Raw genomic sequence first — 21,606 nt, 5'->3', positions numbered from 1 at the left:
TTTGTGACCACTAGGAACCATAAGTACGAAATTACAGCTAATTTAGTAGGAAAATGTAGCTTAAATATCCGAAATACCGAAGATCAGAAGGTACCGCTATAAGGGGGCTATACCAAAACATTAGCCGATATTGTTCATATTCATCCAAAAATGATGATGATGCTACAGCATCCAGTAGTCAAATACAATATCGCTAACGTTTAAAAATTAGCAAAAGAACGAAATGCAGAAGAAGGGTAGACGCGGGCTTATTCAGTCGACGACCAGCAAAAAAACCTTTCATATCGACTAAAAATGAAGGAGCCAGACTGGAATTCGCCAAGACCCATTTGAACGGTTTTCCGATGAATCTACGTTTAATTTAAAGTATTCAGATTGTAAAAGGCGTGGACCACTGTAAAACGTGGAGGAGGAAGGTTTTTTGCAGGTCGTTGACTGAATTCGTTCTTTTGCTAATTTTGAAACCTAAACGATTTTGTATTTGACCAGAGAATGCTGTAGCATCATTTTTGGATGAATATGAACAATATCGGCTAATGTTTTGGTATAGCCCCCTTATAGCGGTACCTTCCGATCTTCGGTATTTTGGATATTTAAACCACATTTTCCTACTAAATTAGCTGTAATTTTTTATTAAATTCTGATCTCCTTATTTTTGTATTTTCCAATTATAAAGATAAAAATAAATATAAAGAAAAATAAAAAATAAATTTATAATTTATTTTTCATTAAAAAATGATTATTTAAAAAAAAAATGTACTGAGGAGGTGCTTTAGTATTGGCCGATACTGTATGTTTATCATGGTAGGACAAGAAAAGGTAACAGCAATACCCAGCTGACTGAACTGGGCTGTAATGTTAGTGTCAAATTCCATACGACATTTTTTATATTTATTTCTATGTTCGATGTATATTAGGGATACACATTTTTTGAAGAAAAAATATATTCATCAGAAAAAAAACTATGTATTTCCCATAAGACTTCTTCATATAAATGACATGTAACCTCCTCCAAGTCCGAACGACGTGCCGCACACTAAAACACCACTTATAGAGGCGGTATAAAATTTGTTAATATGGTGTGGTATTTTGATATGTTTGAAAAAATAAAACCCTACTTTCTGCGCAATATTATACATTTAGTGCAATGATATGGAAACATTGAAATTGAAAATCTAACGAGTTTTCATTCATGTTTTCCAAAATATTTAATCAAATGTGAAAAAATATTAGTTTTTTTTTTAATTCCAATAAATTATAGACATTTCCTTATTTTGTTTACATTTATCTTTGACACTAAGGTTCCAAGTAAAAACAAATTCCTATGTGGTTGTTGTTGAGTTGTATTTGTTGTAGTACTTACTTTACCTGGGTCTGGATTCTTGTTTTATGAAAATTTGATATGAAAAATACTTTGTTTATAATTTTGTTCATTTGACATTTATTTGCTTTATAAAATGTTTCATTTCACATTTTCATAAAAACAGAATTGAGCCCCTGGTTTGTTCTACCATGCATGTTTATGCTACTGTATGTGTAAAATGTATAATCCATACTTAGTTTTTCTATAGCTTTGTTCCAGAACCTGCATGAAGCTACTATTTTTTACTACGATAGCATTTTTCCCTTTATGTTATCGGATAAAATAGTAAAAATTAGTAGAATCTTGCAGTTCTGGAACAGACCATATATGTTCTTTCATAAAATAGTTACCTGTAATCGTTGTTTTAATGTCCTCTGCCTCATATCAAATATACAAATATCTCCTTTCTTACCGCATGATATTAGTAATTGGTGTTGAGGAGCAAAGACAAAGCATGAAGCACCTTGATCGTGGCAAGTAAACGCTATAAAGATAAGGAATTAATAAAAAATATATCAATCTTGTTTATAATATTTATTTGTCGTTATTTTTATTATTAAAACGTGTTCATTAGGGTTATGACTTTTCGACAGTTTTTCTCAAAAATGAATTCCTGTAGCACGGATGAATAAAATTTTGCCTATTAATCACTAAACCAACGTTTATTCCATTAAAAAAGTTCACGCACAAATTGATTTAAAAAAGAAAAAAACAATATATGAAACAAGTGTGACGATGGTGATTTTGACATCCACAGTGGCGTTTGAGGGTTTTATGTTCACGATTTTTGTTCTTTATGGCAAGAGCTATACGTTTGTCTTTGAGAGTAAATCGAAATTCTTAATTGGTTGGAAGTTATGAGCCTGAAAAATATTTCAGTCCTAGATCCAAATTTTCTGGTGGTTCTCAAATAACGAATCATCCTGAATTGTGGTATTTTACTGTTACGAACATATTGTTCAACCGAATTTTCTGTAATCCGGTACCAAGAGTTCCTATTGTATAGTTCCTATTGTATAGTAAACCTCCCCAATATTGGTCCATGATTTCCTATACTCTCTACATTTCTATCTCCATTTAATGTTTTTTTACAGATATAAACCAAATTTTCAAATAGTCGTCTTTAATAGTGAACTCAATGTTTAGAACATCACCTTATAAAGAAATGTGATATCGGTACACTTTTTCCCACAGCCTACATATAGGGTTACCATTCACTTTCTGTACTTTATATGATTTAACCAACTTTGGTAACAGAATCGCCTGTAATAATATATTGTTAGTTCTCAGTGTAGGAAATCACTCCTTAAATTATTCAATATAGATCAACGTTTCGGCGCAGTCTAACATTAGGGTGTCCCAGAAAACTACTATTTAATAAAGCGAATATTTAAAATTTGTAGATAGTCTAAGTTACCACGACAAATGAAAGCGCCAATAGCATCAATACCCAGCAAAAATACTCATTACAAAACCCCATAATAACCCATTATTTTAACAACTAGTTAAATAAGCAGTTATTAAAAGTCGTGACTACTTATTTAACTACTTATTTAAGTGACCAAAAAATAACTACTTCGCGCGACAAGCCTTTGTTAAAATAATGGTTTAGTAGGGGGTTTTGTAACGAGTATTTTTGCTGGGTAATAGTCTTATTACAATACATAAGCACAAAAAACATTTTATTGAACACACATATAAGAAAAGGTAAATAAATACTTTAAAATATTCCAAAAAATATAAATTCAGCATCTAAAACCCGAGTTAAACTTTTAGCTATAACTGCCAAAACCGCAAATTTCCGCGAAATCGACAATTTGGTACTAGTGACGATTCTTGCATTTGCTTGGAAAGTAACTAAAACTTTAGGAAACCCATACATCTATATTAAACATTTTCATTTTGCCCAATATTATAACCAAAATATTTGGCAACACTTTCAGTTTAGAGGAATTGTTATAAATAGAAAAACGAAGCTTAGGAAATGTACTAAAAGTTTCAACTTAAGTTAATGCGTGAATAATAGACATTTGTTTCAGAAACTCGCGTTTAATATAACTATTTTTTCTTATTTTTAAATACAGTTTTTTTTCAAAGTTGGTCATGTTTGTAAGGATTTTTCTCCTCAAGAACTGTGAAAAATTGAAAAACAAAGTTGAGTTTCGGAAAATTTGGAAAGTTTTGTAGCGATTTGCATTCTTAAAATCTTAAAACTACGACATGAATTTTTGATTTTTGTCGTTGGGCGCATCTACTGTGCCACTCTAAGTATGAATTTCCAAAACTACCACATTATCTGAACGGCAACAGTAACCTTAATACTAAATTTCATATTTTCTGGCCACAATCCACCTGCCTGGCTTAACTCAACGCCCCAGCACTAACTTTAATACAATTTTCAGTCCATTAACTCCTCACATAAGTACAAATTCCGAAAACCCCTTCCCAAGCGAATGTTTGAGCCACCCCGATACCAAACAAAATTGCAGATTCCTCGTCATTTTTGGGGAAATCTGTACATGGTCCTTCGAGCCTTTTAAACAAATTCAAAAATTTCCAAAGAATAAAAATCTACCCAATAAAACCATTTTGTTTGCCATCAGTGTTGAAACATTTCGCCAGTTGCTTCTAATGTATGCAAAAAGTACGGCAAATCTCAACACTATCATTGAGTCTAGGAGAAGAACAAAAAAACAAATTACAAAGAACATATATTTAAAAATTTTCATATTTATAACAAAATCACCACTTCACATTAAATTTCGTTTTTTCCATTTTATTTTGACCCCGACGAAATGAATGATTATTTTACTACTGTGTTGTCTTCTCATACGTCTAGTTTTAGTATACCAAATATTGACCATAGCAATGAACTTCTGTTTAGAAATATTGATGAGAATGAACTATTTTGTGCAATATCTGGAATTAAATCCAACGCAGTAGGTGTTGATAACATATCTTTAAAATTTTTGAAACTTATTTATCCGTTCATATCACAACATCTTTTGCATTTGTTCAACACTATTCTTATGACTGGATGCTTCCCTTCAGATTGGAAAAATGCTAGGGTACTGCCGCTACGAAAAAAGGGAAGAGATGGGTCAGTGTGCTCTGATTTTAGACCCATTTCTATTCTCCCAACCTTATCAAAGGCTTTTGAGATTGTACTTAGGTCTCAATTATGTGCACATTTGAATTCATTCTCTTTTATAAACTGCTGTCAGTCTGGCTTCCGGAAACATCACGGTACAACTTCTTTAGTTCTTAACCTGACTGATAATATAAGACGTGCTATGGACGCTAGAAATCCAGGTATACTTGCAATATTAGACTTAAGTAAAGCTTTCAATTCAGTAGATCATAATATCCTGTTAAATAAGTTATATCACCAGTTTAGCTTCTCGTATTCTTCCTGTGTTTTAATAAGATCGTTTTTGGCAAATCGTTCTCAGTTTGTGGTCTCTTGTGGCCGAAGTTCTCTTTCAAGAAGGGTAGGCTTTGGCGTCCCACAGGGTTCCATTTTGGGCCCGATTCTTTTCATGTTATATGTTAATGACATTTGTGATTGTGTTTTCAATTCGGAGATAGGTATATATGCTGATGACATACAGTTGTTTTGTACTAGTTCTGATGGCTCAATTGCAAATTGTATAGCAGGTCTTGATACTGACATTGGAAGAATTTGTAACTGGTGCGAGCTCAATAAAATTGGTGTTAACATAACTAAAACTAATTACGCTCTATTTCATGTTTGTCATGGTCCTTCATCCATTATAATTCAGAACAGTAGTGTTAATTTATCAGAATCTGTTAATTGTTTGGGGTTTGAGATTGATCTTATGGGCCGATTCCGTACAGCGAGGCGAGTCGTGTCGCGTTGTCAAATGCAATTTTTCGATTCCGTATGGCAATATCGCCTGACGTCGTCAAATTTTGTCGCCGAAATGTTCATTTTCCGGCGACAACAAATTAGCTGTCGCCGTACATTTTTACTAACGAATAAAAATAAAATAAAAATAACTTGTTATCGACGATTATTTTCTATCGCTGTACGTAGTGCATTTTTTAAATTTTGTCAGAGAGACGATAGACGACGCGACATGACTCGCCTCGCTGTACGGAATCGGTCCATTAACCTCAACTTTACTGGCCACATTTCGCGTGTATGTTCAAGGGTGAATTTAGCATTAAGGCGACTGTATAGCCTTGACGTAATTTTACCTTTGAACATAAGACGTACGTTGGCCTTAACTATATTAATGCCAAACATACTGTATGGTCTTGAGATTTACTCCGGAACAAACGCAGCGAACATTCGGAAGTTGCATTCTTGCTTAAATTGTATCTTAAGATACGTCTATGGCTGTAATGCGAGGAATAGTTATGACTTTTTTAGCTCACAATTGTTGGGCTGCACTTTGAATACTTTTATTAATTTAAGATGTGTTTATTTTTTGTACTGTGTCATTAAGTACAATTGTCCATCATACTTGTTTAACTCTATAACATTCTTGCATTCAAGTAGAACCACGCAAATATTAATAGAGGCTTTCTCGCACACAGTGATGGAAAGATCATTCTCTGTTCGTGTGGCGAGGATTTGGAATGGTTTGCCAAACTCTCTGAAAAACTTTTCTTTGCAGCCGAATACTTTCAAAAAACGTTTGCTTCATTACTTGCAAAACTGGGGTGAAGCTATAGCAGCGATGCTCAAAATAAAAATGAGAGTAAAATGGTGAGAGAAGTCCAAAGTGCACTTGAAGAAATTTTATATCAGCAGTCAGTGGTTGTTAGAACAGCAACCAGTAAACATGTGACGGGTGTGTGCACTTTGTCTTTCAAATGTTATTCATATTAAAATAAAGGAAACGGGAATATTATTACATTAAATTTAACTGATGTAAATTGAAAGTTATACATAGTTTTTTTTAATTGAAATAAATAGAATAGGGATACGCAGTGAATTGCAATAATCGATTATTCGGTTTTCGTGAAAAACTTAAAACTTGATTTTCGGTTAGTCGATTGCTTGAGAGTGTTCTAAAAGTCGACTTTCGATTAAACGTTAAACGCCGAAAACCGATTATAATCGAATATGATCGACCATTTTCGTTGATGCGTCAATTAGGCGGTTTTAGCACACCCAATAGTCAACTACGACTAATAGTCGACCACGAATAATAATAATAGACTACTACTAATGGTTGACTACGAATAATAGTTGACTCCGTCTTCCGAAAGTCGACTAAGTATAATCGATTATTCGGTTTTCGCACAGTCAATAGTCGACCACGACTTTTGGAAATTTTACGGTTAATAATCGATTAACCGAAATCGATTTTACGTATCCCTAAAATAGAATAAACTAAAGGAGACAGACATATAGCAGAACAAAATAATACATTTAAAATTTTAAGATACAATTAAGAAAAAATACGTTCTTTACAGCACAAATTGATGTTTAACAACACGTATATAAATATTTAATTGAATTTGTAATTGTAAAAATAAAATATAACTAAAAACTACGAATAGCAAAACAAAGATTTACGATTTTAGGGAGGGGTAAAAATATACAATTTTAATTCATTGTAAAAATACAGTAATATTATATTTCGGAATATTTGTATGTGATAAGAATTTAAGAATTTTATTTCTGCAATTCATGTTTTATAGATAATTATGGCCAGTAAAAACTCGAAGCAAAATACAAATCAGATTCCACATTCATAATGAATATTAAAAAAAATAAAATATTAGTACTTATTTATGTTTTTAATAAAAATTAAAACTAATTTTGTCCATATAAAATAAATTAGTTTAATAACTAATTTCATTTTATGAGATAAAATAAAGATATAGTGCTTTTCAAGCGAGGAACTAATTAAAAATTGTTTTAAACATTTTTTATTATAAAAATATTATATTTTTTCCACATTGAAAATGAAGGATTTGAATACAAGAATTTTAATTTGGGAGAATAATAAAATTTAATTATATTTCTGAAATTCACGTTAAAAACATAAGGTCAAATAAAATATCTATTAAATTTTAGAAAAACAAGATTTACTGAATTAAATATGGTCTTCAATTAATATACGTTTACTGCAATTTCTTATAAGCATTGTACTCCGTAGAACTGAAGAGCTCAACCTATTTCGCTTTTCGAACAAAGATACTTTAAATCTGAAAATATCTGTTTGCAAAAATAAGTTGAGCCAAAGAAGGATAAGCATTTATAGGAAATGTCTTTAATAAGTGGATAATCGGATATCTCTATGTTCTTCCAAAATTTAGTAGGCTCCAATTCTTGAGGAGCTTCCATTTCGCTCTGAAGTATTATTAATTCTGATTGGACTTCTAATTCGTATTGCAAAATGTCACACCTGACGGTCTTTACTATCAACTTCTTTTAACCAACATTTTATTTTTTTAAAAAAATTGCCTTTTTTCATTAAAAATGCGCTCTTTTACTTCCTCATTACAATTACTTATTTTGCGATGAAAATTTTTGAAATGACGTTTCAATACGTCAGACCTTTTATTTTTAAAGGTTTTTGCACATAAAGTGCATTGAACATTATCAAAGGCATTTTGAACCATAAAATATGATTGTAGCATGTAAGAATGCTGAAATAGAAAATTTAAACGTTTGTTTCGTTGAGTGTATTCACAACAGCAATGCGTGCGGCCACACACGTCTTCATTCGTTGACTTCTCAACAACGACTAATTCTTACTCTCATTCTGACTACGTGTAGGTTTGTTTCCACTTTTGTGTAAGAGGGCGAGCATCGCTGAGCTATAGCATAAATTATTGCGTTATCATTGCACTGGCATTTTCTCTCATATTGTAATCCATAATTAAAATATTGTTATGTTTTTATTTTAAAAGATTGTGCGTTAGGTTTAGTATGTAAGTTAATTTTTAATAGTATACAAATATGTACATATTGAATTCTTTATATGTAAATTCCTATCAACGTGTTGTCCACAAGGGCGTTGGTTGATTAAATGAATAAATAAATAAATAACACGGACAGACTAGGGACACGACTTTCGGTTAATCGACTTTTTGCAGTCAAAAATCTAAAAATCGTAGTCGACTTTTGTCTGGAGAGAAAATCGCATAATCGACTATCTTGTGATCGATTTTCGATTTTGGACATAGATTGTGGACTTGGCGGTTTTACAGTTTCAAAAGAAAACTCGAAAATCGACGAATAGTCGATTATTATTGATTTTCTGCGGTTATGAAAAAGTCAAAAGTCGAGTTTTAAGACAACTGAAATAATTGCAAGACCGAAAAATCGAATTTTTAGTTTTATACCAAAATCGAAAAGTCGAAAATCGATTATTTCTTTCCATTACCTGTCCCAAGGACAGACATTCGGTCACATTATAAGTAACGATTACTAAATATCAGTTAGAGTTGTATAGTTCATGAATGAACTAGTTCAATTGAACGATTCTTTGAAAAGAACGTATGAACTAGATCAGTCGATATAGTTCATTATAGTTCAATAGTTCACTGAACTATCTATAATCAGTCGGTGACCGTACGATCAGCGAACGATTCACAATCTAGTTCAACATGTCGTTCACAAAAACATAAAGTGACGGCGTCGTCTATGTTAAGGGATGCCTTCGTAATGTGATCAGTTTGTTTATGGTTTGGATCAAGGTACATGGAATAGCTGTCCGAAAATGAAGATTTCTACAAAAACATACGGGACATAACATATTACAATATGTCGAATCCATTGATTCTGCATTGAATCTGCATTTTTGGATAGAAAAAACGGGAACAAAATAAAAAGAAACACACACGCACAAAGCTTTTTTGCAATGACAATTTCTACACACACACAACATACGATTTTTTGCCAGCCACCTAAATGAAGAATGTTTTTTCTAAAATTAATTAATCTTTCTTTAAGGATGCAATAAAACTATGTAAATGTTATATTTTTTATACCCTACACCACACAGTGGTAAGGGGTATTATGTCTTTGTGCATTTGTATGTAACATACAAAAGGAAACGAAATAGACCCATAGTTCCTTTTTGGGATATACATATAATCACTTTCTGAGTCGATTTATGCATGTCCGTCCGTCTGTCCATTTTTTTTGTTCGCAACGTACAGGTCGCATTTTTTGTCCGATTCAGCTGAAAATTGGGGACTACAACTTTTTTAGCCATAGGAAGAACGCTATTACTTTTGGTGAAAATAGGTTCAGATTTGGATATAGCTCCCATATATATTTTCGCCCGATTTCACGTATTTGCTGCACCAAACACGCTATATACGTCCAATTTTGATGAAATTTTGAATGTGTGACTGAATTCGGTCTAAAAATAAATGTGCCAAATTATATCGAAATCGGTTCAGATTTGGATATAGCTCCCATATATATGTTCGCCCGATTTTACGTATTTGCTGCACCAATCACGTTATATACGTCCGATTTTGATGAAATTTGGAATATTTGACTGAATTCGGTCTAGAAAAAAGTGTGCCAAATTATATAGAAATCGGTTCAGATTTGGATATAGCTCCCATATATATTTTCGGCCGATTTCACGTATTTTCTGTACCAAACACGCTATATATTTCCGATTTCGATGAAATTTGGAATGTGTGACTGAATTCAGTCTAGAAATAAATGTGCCAAATTATATCGAAATCGGTTCAGATTTGGATATAGAACCCATATACATTTTCGGCCTATTTCGCGTATTTGCTGCTCCAAACACGCTATATAAGTCCGATTTCAATGATATTTGGAATGTGTGACTGAATTCGGTCTGGAAATAGCTCCGATTTATATTTTACATATTCACGGTGGTGTAGGGTATTATATAGTCGGCCCCGCCCGACTTTGATCCTTTCCTTACTGGTTTTGTTATGGAGTAGTTAAATTATATTAGTCTTTTGTTTGTTTGTATTTGGTGCATGTATGCGTTTTCATCAAACGACCGATTAAGAGCCGGTGAACGATTTTGATCCGAATGATTGAACTGGACAGTGAACTATGAACTAGATTACTGATCTTGTTCAGTATAAAGAGCTGAGCTATTGAACTAGATCTTTCAAATGAACTAGATTGTACAACTCTAATATCAGTGATCATAGTAGAAATAAGAGGTCAGTTAGTGAAAACGTAACCTAACGTAACACAACACACGTAACATAACGTAACAAATAAGAGGTCAGTTAGTGAAAACGTAACCTAACGTAACACAACACACGTAACATAACGTAATTCGATACGGTGATTGCATTTCATTTCATTATTAAATAATATCACAAATAAAATTAAAAGGTAACAAATAAATTAAAATATATCAATAAAATAAAAAATATAAATGACTAATAATAAATATAAATAAATAGTGGACTTTACTCCCGAAGTTTCAAAAATAATCTTTCGAGGAGTTTATTTATAAAAAGCTATTAAAGCCGAAATAAAAAATAAATTAAATAACATCAGTCTCTTTATCTTGAAAGAAACTTTATAGTTAAAGAAGGCAAATAGGAACGAATACGAACGGGATAATTTGGTGGGATCATGTGCTAAGCTATTAAATACCCCGGAAAAAGATCTATCTGAATCGTTGATAGAAACTAAATTAAAGTGTCACCTTGTGATACGAAAGACTTCTACTTCTAAATCTGAGAACAGTGAAGATATAAATCGGATCCAATTAACTATTAGCGATTGTATCGCCATTCTCCAAGCTCACGAAATCAGTGTGAGTCAGTGGGATCCGATATTAATTTATTTATGTTCTACTAAGCTTCCTATAGAGACATTAACATTGTGGGAACAATCTCTTGAATCTCATTCCGAGTTACCAAAGTGGTCTCAAATGGAAGAGTTTCTTACTAATAGGCATCATGTGTTGGAAAGAATTGATCGCCTCAAAAGTCAGACAGTTCCACAACCTTCTCGATTTGATTACGGAACTCAACATACCTAAATATACCATATACTAAAATTCTAATAGATGGTTTCTATGTGGAAATAATCATTTGTTGAATAATTGTTCAAAATTCAATAGCATGCCCACACTCCAAAGGATTGAAGTGGCAAGAGAAAACCGACTATGTAATAATTGTCTAACAAGTGGACATATTACTCCAGAATGTATCAGCATGCATAGATGTATGCATTGCAGCAAGAAACGTCAAACGAAGCTTCATTTGACAAACACATCACAAGAACAATCGACTGCTAATGCCGTAGCGCGTAAAATAAACAGTTTTCCCTCAACCAAGAATGAGTCGACAAACTGAAAAACACTTCACGACTGGTGAACAGCAGAATGAATTGCCTTGCTCCTCCAGTTCGGTGTCCGAAACCAATACTCACATGTACATGAATTTGAGTAACGATGATGTTATGTTGCCAACTGCGTTGGTACAAATTAAACATCGTGATAAAATTTCCACTAAAAGAGCTATTTTGCATTCAGCTTCTAAACGATCGTATTTGACGAATGAATTAACAGAGCGCTTGAAAATAGAAACTAAACTACTCTCCTTAATACTAAATAGTATAGGAAAGAATGTGCTCGGAAAAATGATAGCACAAAATTCAGTTTACGGTTGGTATATTTTCGGACCAGTAACATACGACAGTATCGTGTCGGCCCCAATCGTGGAATATTCAAAGATAGAAGAAAACAATGCAAATATAAAATCAATAACATTCTGTGAAAAAGGGGAAGTCGAACGGGCTCCTATTCTAACAAAATCGCGTAATCAACTTTACGATGAAATAACGCAACGGACGGTAAATCAGAAATAAAATCGCACCGTCGACAGGACGGAAAATCTGATCTAATAATGTTATTATCGTTTTCAGAATCTTCTCGATTCGGAATGTTACCTAATGATAATGAAGAATGTGTGGAACAATTTTACGATGAAAACACGAACCGTCGACCGGACGAAAAGCCTGATGTAAAATGTTCGTTTTTGTTTTTAGAATCGTCCCGATGAAAACGTGAAAAGGACAAAACAAATAAAAGAATACCTAAAAGAATCCCTTGCTAGTACTGGCAATGACTTGTCAGATAACTACATAGTCATAAAAAATATCCAACAATGTATATCAAATATAAGGCATATTGATTCAAAGAGATATCTGTACTTCTTTTTACATTACGCGGTCTATCACCCGGAAAGTAGCAGTAAAACATCTATGTTTATTAATGACTTAAGGTACAGTTACATTAGGCAAATATTTGCTCCAGCGACCGGCATTGTGCGCTTTCTGAGATCAAGTGGGTGTTAGTAATACATTGAATTTATGCTCACTTGCCCTCAGTAAGCGCACAATGCTGGTCGCTGGAGCAAATATTTGCCTAATGTGACCTTACCTTTATACCAATCAAAACGTTCTTACTCACTCAATGCTAAAGTAAATACAAGCAACGAATTGATTTCAGCAAATTTAAAACAGTACATTTAAATGTGCGTACATAACGGTGACATCGAGAAGATGTACCAAAAATCAACACACGAATCTGATGATATTCCGTGTCAGCGTATTTTGTATCGAAAGGACATGCACGGTCCATCTGTAGATTATGAAAATTTAACGTTTAGTGTTAACTGTGAGTCATTTCTGGCAATAAAAACGTTATTGCAGGTGGTCACAGAATGGCAAGTTGATCGGCTGCTAGCAGCAAATATACTTCGAAAAGAATATGTCGTTGACATGATAGCAGGCGGTCACACAAGTTATTCAGCTTTAACGGCACTTAAAATATACTACATTCACGGGGAAATCGAGCGAATTTCCATTAAAGATAATATCGATCGGTCAGTTAGTTAAGATATATCCTCAATATTTATTTTACGATATATTGTGCGAACATCTTTTGGCTGATCTTACAAAAGAAAAGCTATTCGATCCAGCAAATCGGCTGGAAGTTATATTTTTGATATTTACGTGGAAATCGAGCGGATTTCCGTTAAAAGCAATAATAATCGACCATTTCCTTATGATATGTATATCTTCAATACTGATTTTATCAGAAATTGAGAGAAAATATTTTGGCTGATAACATATTCGATCCAGCAAACAGGCTGGCAGTTCCATATAAAGCATTTACAAGCAAATCAATGGATTTTTCGTTCAAGAAAAATTTTATAAATGGTCTAATTGATATTTACACTCACTATTCATTCTATGCTGAATTAGATGATAATGATGCCATCACTGTTGTAATTGTAATACCGTGCAAATCAAACGTTCCAGCGGATCGGCTGGCTTCTACATTTTTAGTAACAAAATATGATTCAAACGATCGAATATTACAGGGTATTAGGTCGAAAAGGAATAACTACAAGGAACAAATCTGTGGTATAACATCCACAAAACTGGTTAAGTTGGTTCGAATTAGTGCATATGTACTGTGCAAAGATGAACAAAACATAACTAACGGGCCATATATCGTATGGTCAATTTCTTTGTTGCTTAAGTATATTTTCAGAAATATTGATGGATTTCACGTTGGATATGCTGTTTATTGCAAGTACAACACTATGTTGGCTGAGTTCATATCGAAGAACCCGGCAAACTTGGGAAAAGAATACTTATCAGAAATCCATGACCACTGCAGAAAGGTTATGGTGAAGGTCAGGGTTTAAAATGCTAACGCCATATTAGCAAAAGCACCGAATATTTGCAGCTTTGCTTGCTAAAATTTCTTCGAAATATGTTTAGCAACAATGAACAACGGCAACATGTAGCAACAAATTTCACAAAAATATTGCTAGCGATGCTGACGCTAATTGATATTGTTGCTGTAATAAATCAGCATCGGATACGCATACTCATATTTTGCAGCACACATGATCAACACATATCAGAAAAGAGAATAAGCAACAAAGTTTCAACGGCTTAGCCATGTTTTCAGCAAACAATTGTTTTTGAGATCAGGGTTACCAGTGTAATGCATTAAAAAACACGATATAATTAATTCCACTCAAAGGACATGTGAATTTTCGGTGAAGCCGTTCAAAATATATATTTTTTTTATTTTTAAACAATAATAATTAGTATTCTTTAGGTTCTACCATATGATGGGAGCATTTTGACATTAAATTACATCTTGTTTATTACTGCGTTGGCAACTCTAATGACAAAAAACATGTCGAAAAGGTAGCATGTCGAGGTTTGAGCCACCCCGATACCAAACTAGGATATCGATATTAAATGTTATCAACCTCGACAAATACATGGCTGCCCTATCGATAATTTACCATCACTACTTATAAACCAAATTTGGAATAAGAAAGATAGTCTTGATCGCCAACTTAAAACCAACAATAATAAAGCCTTTAAATAGTGACAGCCTGCGTCCATAATTTTAAACGTTTGTGCTTTATATTCTCTTGTGTGGCAATTTGAATTGCACATTTAATTACACCACGTAAGTATATGTGAAATACTTGCGGTGTCCTTTCTGTATATTTGCTGTTTTGTTTAGTTGTTGCATTTCTTGCCAACAACGATTTACTCGACTTTAAATTACGCCTGTCTTTCAGCCAATACCAAATTTAGTACTATTTACTACTTTCACTAATAGAAACATTTTCCACAATCACCTCCTTATCTGAACTCTAAACATCAAAGTGCCCCTAATACCATTATTTCAGATGCGTAGCTGTAGGTCCAGGTCCAAGTCATATCCCTGCGCTCAATAGCGACTTTAGTACTTTTCGTATACATTTGTGCACATTTCCAAGTCACCTCCTTGCATAAACAAACTATCCCAACCGAGATTAACATAACAATTTTTAAGATTTTAGCTTTATTCGTTCACATAATACCAAATGCTACCACATTTAGTAGCTTTTACTACTTTTCATCAACTTATTGTTCGAATTTGCCAAATTGTCCAATTTTAGTACTTTTCGTATCCAAATCTTCACAAAACCAGAATTATCACACACCTACACCTTAATAGGTACCTTCAACCAAAATTTCAAGATTCTAGATTCAGGCGTTCCTCCTCGGTGTTGATTACCAGTCACTCACACAAATTGATGCAGTTACGAAAATAGGAATAAATGAGATACAAGCATGTATTTTATTCATTGTTACAAATTAGCGCCAACATATTGAGATAATCAGTTGTTGCAGTAATAAAACGCCAAAATTTCAATCGTTTGATATGAAAAAGCTAAGATTTTTTTTAATTTATAAATTTCATCTTTATCTTCATATCGACGCCTCCAAACAATAGTATGCTAAGTCGACTTAGCATGTTTTCAAGTTCTTTACATTTTTATATTTAACGTCCTTTAACTTAAATTCTGTCAAATTTTGGTAATAATCGGACAATCCGAACAGATGTTATAAACAAATATTTACTTAGCATAGTACTGAAGGTCAAAGAAATTTCCAAACTTTTGGAGCTTGTCCTGCAAAACTCACTGTTCAGAATTAGCAAACTATTATTTGGAGGTGTCGAGCGTCCTTTAATTTAAATTCTGTCAAATTTTGGTAATGATCGGTCAATCCGAACAGAAGTTATAAACAAATATTGACTTAGCATAGTACTGAAGTTCAAAAAAATGTCCACACTTTGAGAGCTTCTCCTGCAAAACTCACTTTTTAGACTTAGCATACTATTATTTGGAGGTGTCGATATAATAGTTTACAAACACATACATAGTTTGGGATGTCATCAAAGGTATCGTACGAGTACATATCTTAAAAACTGCGTATTGGATAAACGTACCTTTTTAAATAAAAATAGGAAACGAGGTTGAGAAAGTAAAGCTTCGATATTCAGAAATAAATTGACAATTTTTGTTCTCTGTGGTCAAAAAGCTTCTGTAAAAAATGCTCGAAATGCCGCTTTACTGTTCTATTTGTTGCAAATTCGTCATAAGTGAAAATCGTCAAATTCGGTAACACTAGAGTGTGTCATTTTTCCATATTTGTAAATTTTTTTGAGTTAAGCTTCCCTGGAATCCCTGCATTTACGTCTATATTTACATATGTCTTATTAGGCCAGATTTATTGCTTTGGCGGAATATCTTCTGTGGAGAAGAGTCTCAATAACATAAAAATGTACTAAACAAATCGATGTTAAACTGCCATCAATCTTAATTTCGTAGACTTTGACGATTTTTCAACTTTAATTTACAATTTTACGATTTTTATGACGATATTCGTCCAAAAACTGTTTGCATATTTTGTTTTTGATATGACCCCAAATATAAAAAAATTGACCCTTAAAACGTCTAGACCAAAATTTGAGTCCAATCGGATAAGAACTAAAAAAACATAAAAAAATTATGTTTACTAAGAAATGAGTGAATTTATCGATAAAATAAAGAATTACATGCATTAATTCAAAATAGAAAAACACAAATAGATGCAGACAGAAAAAAGCAAATTGTATTTTCTTATTAATCCCAAAATCAGTTCCTATCCATTAGGTCCAAATCGCGCAAAAAATTAGGAACAAAAAGCAAAGAATCAACTGAAGTCTGTATACACAAGCATTTTTTGACAAGTCTCTCTCCTTACACGGTGCTCTTGAACTAACTTTAAATGGAAGGTGCTTACACCTGGGAAGTTTTTGTGGATTCTGAAACTACAATGTTCATAGACGAGAAAAAGTAATAAACAAACAAAAAATCGCCTGAGCGCCTTTTAAATAAATCGCTGTCAAAGTTCACATTATAGAGTTTTTTAGGTTTTCACGATTTTGCTTGGAAACTGCAAGTCCTATCGAAATGGGATTGACAAAATATTGTAGCCGTGAAAATGCTAGTCCCATTTCGATAAGACTTACCGTTTTCAAGCAAATCGTAAAAACCTAATAAACTTCTTTCTCAAAAATGGTAAAACGTAGGAACAAATCATAACGGCAAATCCTGTAGATCCACCTGACCAAAATTTTGAAAGTTCATGTTAGCAAAAATGTCTTATTTAGCAAAGATGTAAACCTTATTTTAGACTTATTTTACTGATGAAATAATTTTTATTACTATTTTTTTAATTCAAATGGCGTCAATTTTATCTTGTTTTTAGGACTTTTTTGACAATATATCGCAGTTAATATATGGTCAAAACAATGAATATATTAATAATCTCATATATTTTTGGGCGTGTAATTTATCAAATAATTCACAACTACAGTGAATGTGAATAGAAAGCGGATTCAATCGGAAAATCTTAGAAATATCATAACATAATGATAATAATTTTCAAATATATGCAAAAATCCGATGTCTACTTATCACAAAGAATTTCTGAAGGCCGAGAACTAATGCTGAGCAATAGTTAGCACATAATCGCGGTTATGTAAATGACAAATTCTGTCGCCAAATCCTGCATCTGTCAATATATTACTTTTGGCGTCCAATCGTCGGACTTTACTTCTAGAAATTCTGGTTTCCTATCCTGGATCTTCTCATAAATTGATCAAGAACAAGGAAAACTGAAATCCAGTCTTAAATTCTTTTAGAATGAAATTATGTCGCCCAATCCAAGGACTATACCCGTATACATTATTTTAGCAAAAAACCATAATATGTATATTATACACAATTTTTCCCAATCTAAATTTTTAACACTCCCAGCCTTTAGCCAAAATGTGCCTCATCGAAATAATCGCTTTAGGGCCAAAGTGTGTTTGGAAGAAATCTGTTTCAGAAAACTTGGAGTCGACTTAGCTATGTCCGTTCGTCTGGGTAGCTGCCTGGAGAGCACGATAATTCTCAAACAGATCAACCGATTCGGTCCAAAATTGGCCTACGTGATATTTTGATCAACTTTGAACATGGACCATATCGATCTAATCTTTCGGCAAACTTCCGCAGAGTATTTCAAAATTTTTTAGCGAAGTGCAGTTTAAGACCTCCCTGGATAAGCTGTGTAAGCTTAAGACCTCAGTGGTCATGGCTTCACTTCCTTTATGCTAATAATTTAGTTATAGGTAAAAATATTAAATAAATAAATTAATAAATAAAAAGAACTCTCTGGGAACGCTTTGTTTTCTGCAACAAGAGTTCTCGGGCCCCTATTACTACAGTACAAGTTTTTCAGAGGCAAGTCTATACTTCCAGAGAAAGTGGCCCGAAATCTATATATAACACCTAAGGCAATCATGTGTAGTGGCCAGTGCGCACGACAACTTTTGAACCGGATACTGCGTTGGTCCAAACTTTGTTTATCGCAATATTTCAGCGAGCCTTATATATACAAAATTCGAAGATGGTGGTTTTCGGTCTACTTCTTCTAGTATTTCCCCTCAAATTTCATGAATTTTAGCTAAAGTGGTATGCGCGAGTTTTCTTGAACGGAGCAACAGATTTGGTCCAAACTTTGGATTTAGTAATATTTTTTCCAAACTTAATTTTTGCTCGAAAATGGGCCATACTGAAAAATTATACTGTGGAGAACTGAAATGACTGGTGGGCGCAATATCTTTTAAAAGGAATGACTCCCAAAATAAGATCTACTCCAAAAATGAACTATGTCGGTCCGGTCCATTTCTCCATACTTCTATACCTCCTCAGCAAGACTTGTGATCAATGATACAATATGTATCATTGTTTGCAAGTTCATACGTCCGGAAATGGCTACAAATTTCTGAAAATCTCCTAATACATAGTTTTTGGGTTTAAGGATTTTTGCTGTGTAGCCGCTATTCGATCTGTCTATAGATGAAAGTTTCAATTCACACAGGCCCAGAGTATATTCCTGTCCGCAAAGTCGAGTGGTACTTGTTGAGGTTTTGACGAAGAAGAACCTGTTTCCGATTAGTTTTTAGATTTTGTTTGTCGTCACAAGTCCCTTACCGAAGGAGAAAAAATTAACATTTCTAGAAATGTGCATAAATTGAAAGTACTTCCCAAAACACAATTGATGTGGGTTTCTATGACGTTTTCTTCTAGTTTTATTCAAAGAGTAATCGACAGAAAAATCTCTGAAGATAAAATTCATTGTAGTTTTAAAATATTGGAAATAATATGTAATAATTCAATATATATTAAGTTGAAAAATGTTTGTAAGTTTGTTAAGTTGAGGTTTATGGACTCAAAAACCGCTGAACTGATCTTCCTGAAATTTTCAGAGTATATCACTACATGGCCTGAAAGTAACATAGGCTATAAAAATTTCTGAAATTCCGCGTTGATCCGGAGATATAACATCAGAATCGAAGTTACCTCCAAAAAATTTAGATTTTTTATGTAAATATCTATAGAATGGTAACAGATAATGTCTCCAAATTTTGGATGTGCGCAGGAATTTGGTCTATAAATAAATTTGCCACATTATATTGAAATCGGTTCAGATTTGGAAATAGCGCTTATATATATTTTTGTCCGATTTCATGTATTTGATGCACCAAATACGCTTTATATACCAGATTTTAATGAAAGTTGGAATGAGTGAAGAAAATTGGCCTACAAATAAATTTGTCAAAATATATTTTACCTTATTCGGGGTAGCATAGCGCACCGGATTCAGCTAGTAAAATATAAACATTGACCTCAATAATCTTGATTTTATTAACATTCGAAAGGTCGAACAAAACATAAAAATTCTACAGAAAAATCCTTTTGTCTAATAGACATTTACGACACTGCGGTGGAAAAGAAATTATATCATAAAAAATGGTTGATTGGTATAGTTTTTTTGGTATAGTTTTTTTATTGCAAATTTCAAACATAATAAAGAATTTTGTTATGAATTTGAAAATAGTTCATTATAAAAACGTGTTAGAGAAAATATACAAACACTTAAAACCACAAAGATTAAGCAACGGTTTTATCTTTTATTGTTGAATTGCTCTTACAAAAAATTTCAAAAACAAAATATCGCAAAAATTTTTTTTCTGGATGTTGTTTATAAGCCAAAGTATTGGACGTAATATGTTACCAACGTCCAATAAATACAAATAAACGTTTTGTTCTGAACTCAGTAACACTTACAGTCAGCCTAAAATTCCGATTAAACGCTTAAACAACACCTTAAAACTTAACAAGAACTATGTCTAAAATTGCTCAAAAAGCCTAACTTGTTTATTATTTCTATATTTTCAAATATGTTGGACAATAAGTATACTAATGTATAGACATCGGATTTTTGCATGTTTTTTATTTCTCATCCGATTGGACTCAAATTTTGGATCTAGGCGTTTTAAGGGTCAATTTTTTGATATTTGGGGTCATATCAAAAACATGCAAAAAATATGCAAAAAATATGCAAAAAATATGCCAAAAAATATGCAAAATATGCAAAAAATATGCAAAATATGCAAAAAATATGCAGAATATGCAAAAAATATGCAAAATATGCAAACAGATTTTGACCCAAAATCGTCATAAAAGTCGTGAAATTGACATTTAAAGTTGGAAAAACCATCAAAATATACATAACAGTGTCAAAACTAAGACTGTTGACCGTATAACGTCGATTTTTTTATGTTATTGAGACCGACAGTGTGGTGTAGGGTTTAAAAGAATTGTATTGTAATACAATTTTTTATTATTAAACTATGCAAAAATATAAAATTTGATCAAATATCAAACGTTCTATGAAAATTCAATATTTTCTTTGTTATAATTTGTAGCGTTTGGCTGGTTATTGTGCAAAGGAAACAAATCGATGTCGGATTTTTTAAGGCGGCAAAAGTGTTTAGTTCGGTCAGATTTTAAGACTGCCAAAGTTTGAGCACAATTGGAATATGTTAACATCTGCCACTGGGGCCTCGACATTATGCAAATCTCGATTTTTTTTGCTATTTAGCGATTTCGGCAACCCATTTTTCTGGAATGGTTAAAGCTTTTTGTCCATATTAAGCATTAAATTAAAGGCCATTCTATTCTTAACATTTCTTGCTGAACAACAAAATATAAGTATATGTATATAATAAATCTAATACTAAATAGGTATTACAGAATTCGAGATAATAAAGCCAATGTCCCGAAAAACGTGACTAGGTAAGCCTTTGTGAGAAAATGGAGACTATTAAAAAAACATTTTCTTCATTTTTATCAATTTTTGGAATGAAAACAAATGTCTTTTACATTTTGTTCTAAATTAAATTTATTCGTAGTCAGACATTATGTGGTTTTGGAGCTATCTGGGTACAGCTGACTACTTGAAGAACGCTCTGCTATGTAGTTCGCAACTTTCAAGTTGCTTACCATCCTTTGCGCCTTCTGGAAATTCGGAATTAATGTTTAATCTTTTG

The 21,606-nt window shown here is 32.8% G+C and overlaps 1 protein-coding gene across 3 annotated transcripts in view; it reads right to left on the bottom strand.

Moving 5' to 3' along the window:
- Positions 1-21,606, bottom strand: part of Rbcn-3A (rabconnectin-3 alpha) — a 696,059-nt gene that overhangs the window by 45,950 nt on the left and 628,503 nt on the right. For all 3 annotated transcript variants that reach the window (XM_073979377.1, XM_073979376.1, XM_073979378.1), the window contains one exon: positions 1,714-1,847. In XM_073979377.1, the coding sequence (XP_073835478.1) occupies positions 1,714-1,847 (134 nt within the window). The remainder of the gene's footprint in view (positions 1-1,713; positions 1,848-21,606) is intronic.

This window comes from Musca autumnalis, unplaced genomic scaffold (genome assembly GCF_047663935.1).
Source record: "Musca autumnalis isolate F117 unplaced genomic scaffold, ASM4766393v1 scaffold_3, whole genome shotgun sequence".
Lineage (NCBI taxonomy): Eukaryota > Metazoa > Arthropoda > Insecta > Diptera > Muscidae > Musca > Musca autumnalis.
The sequence above is the reverse complement of the archived record's forward strand: the minus strand, read 5'-3'. Positions and strand labels throughout refer to the sequence as shown.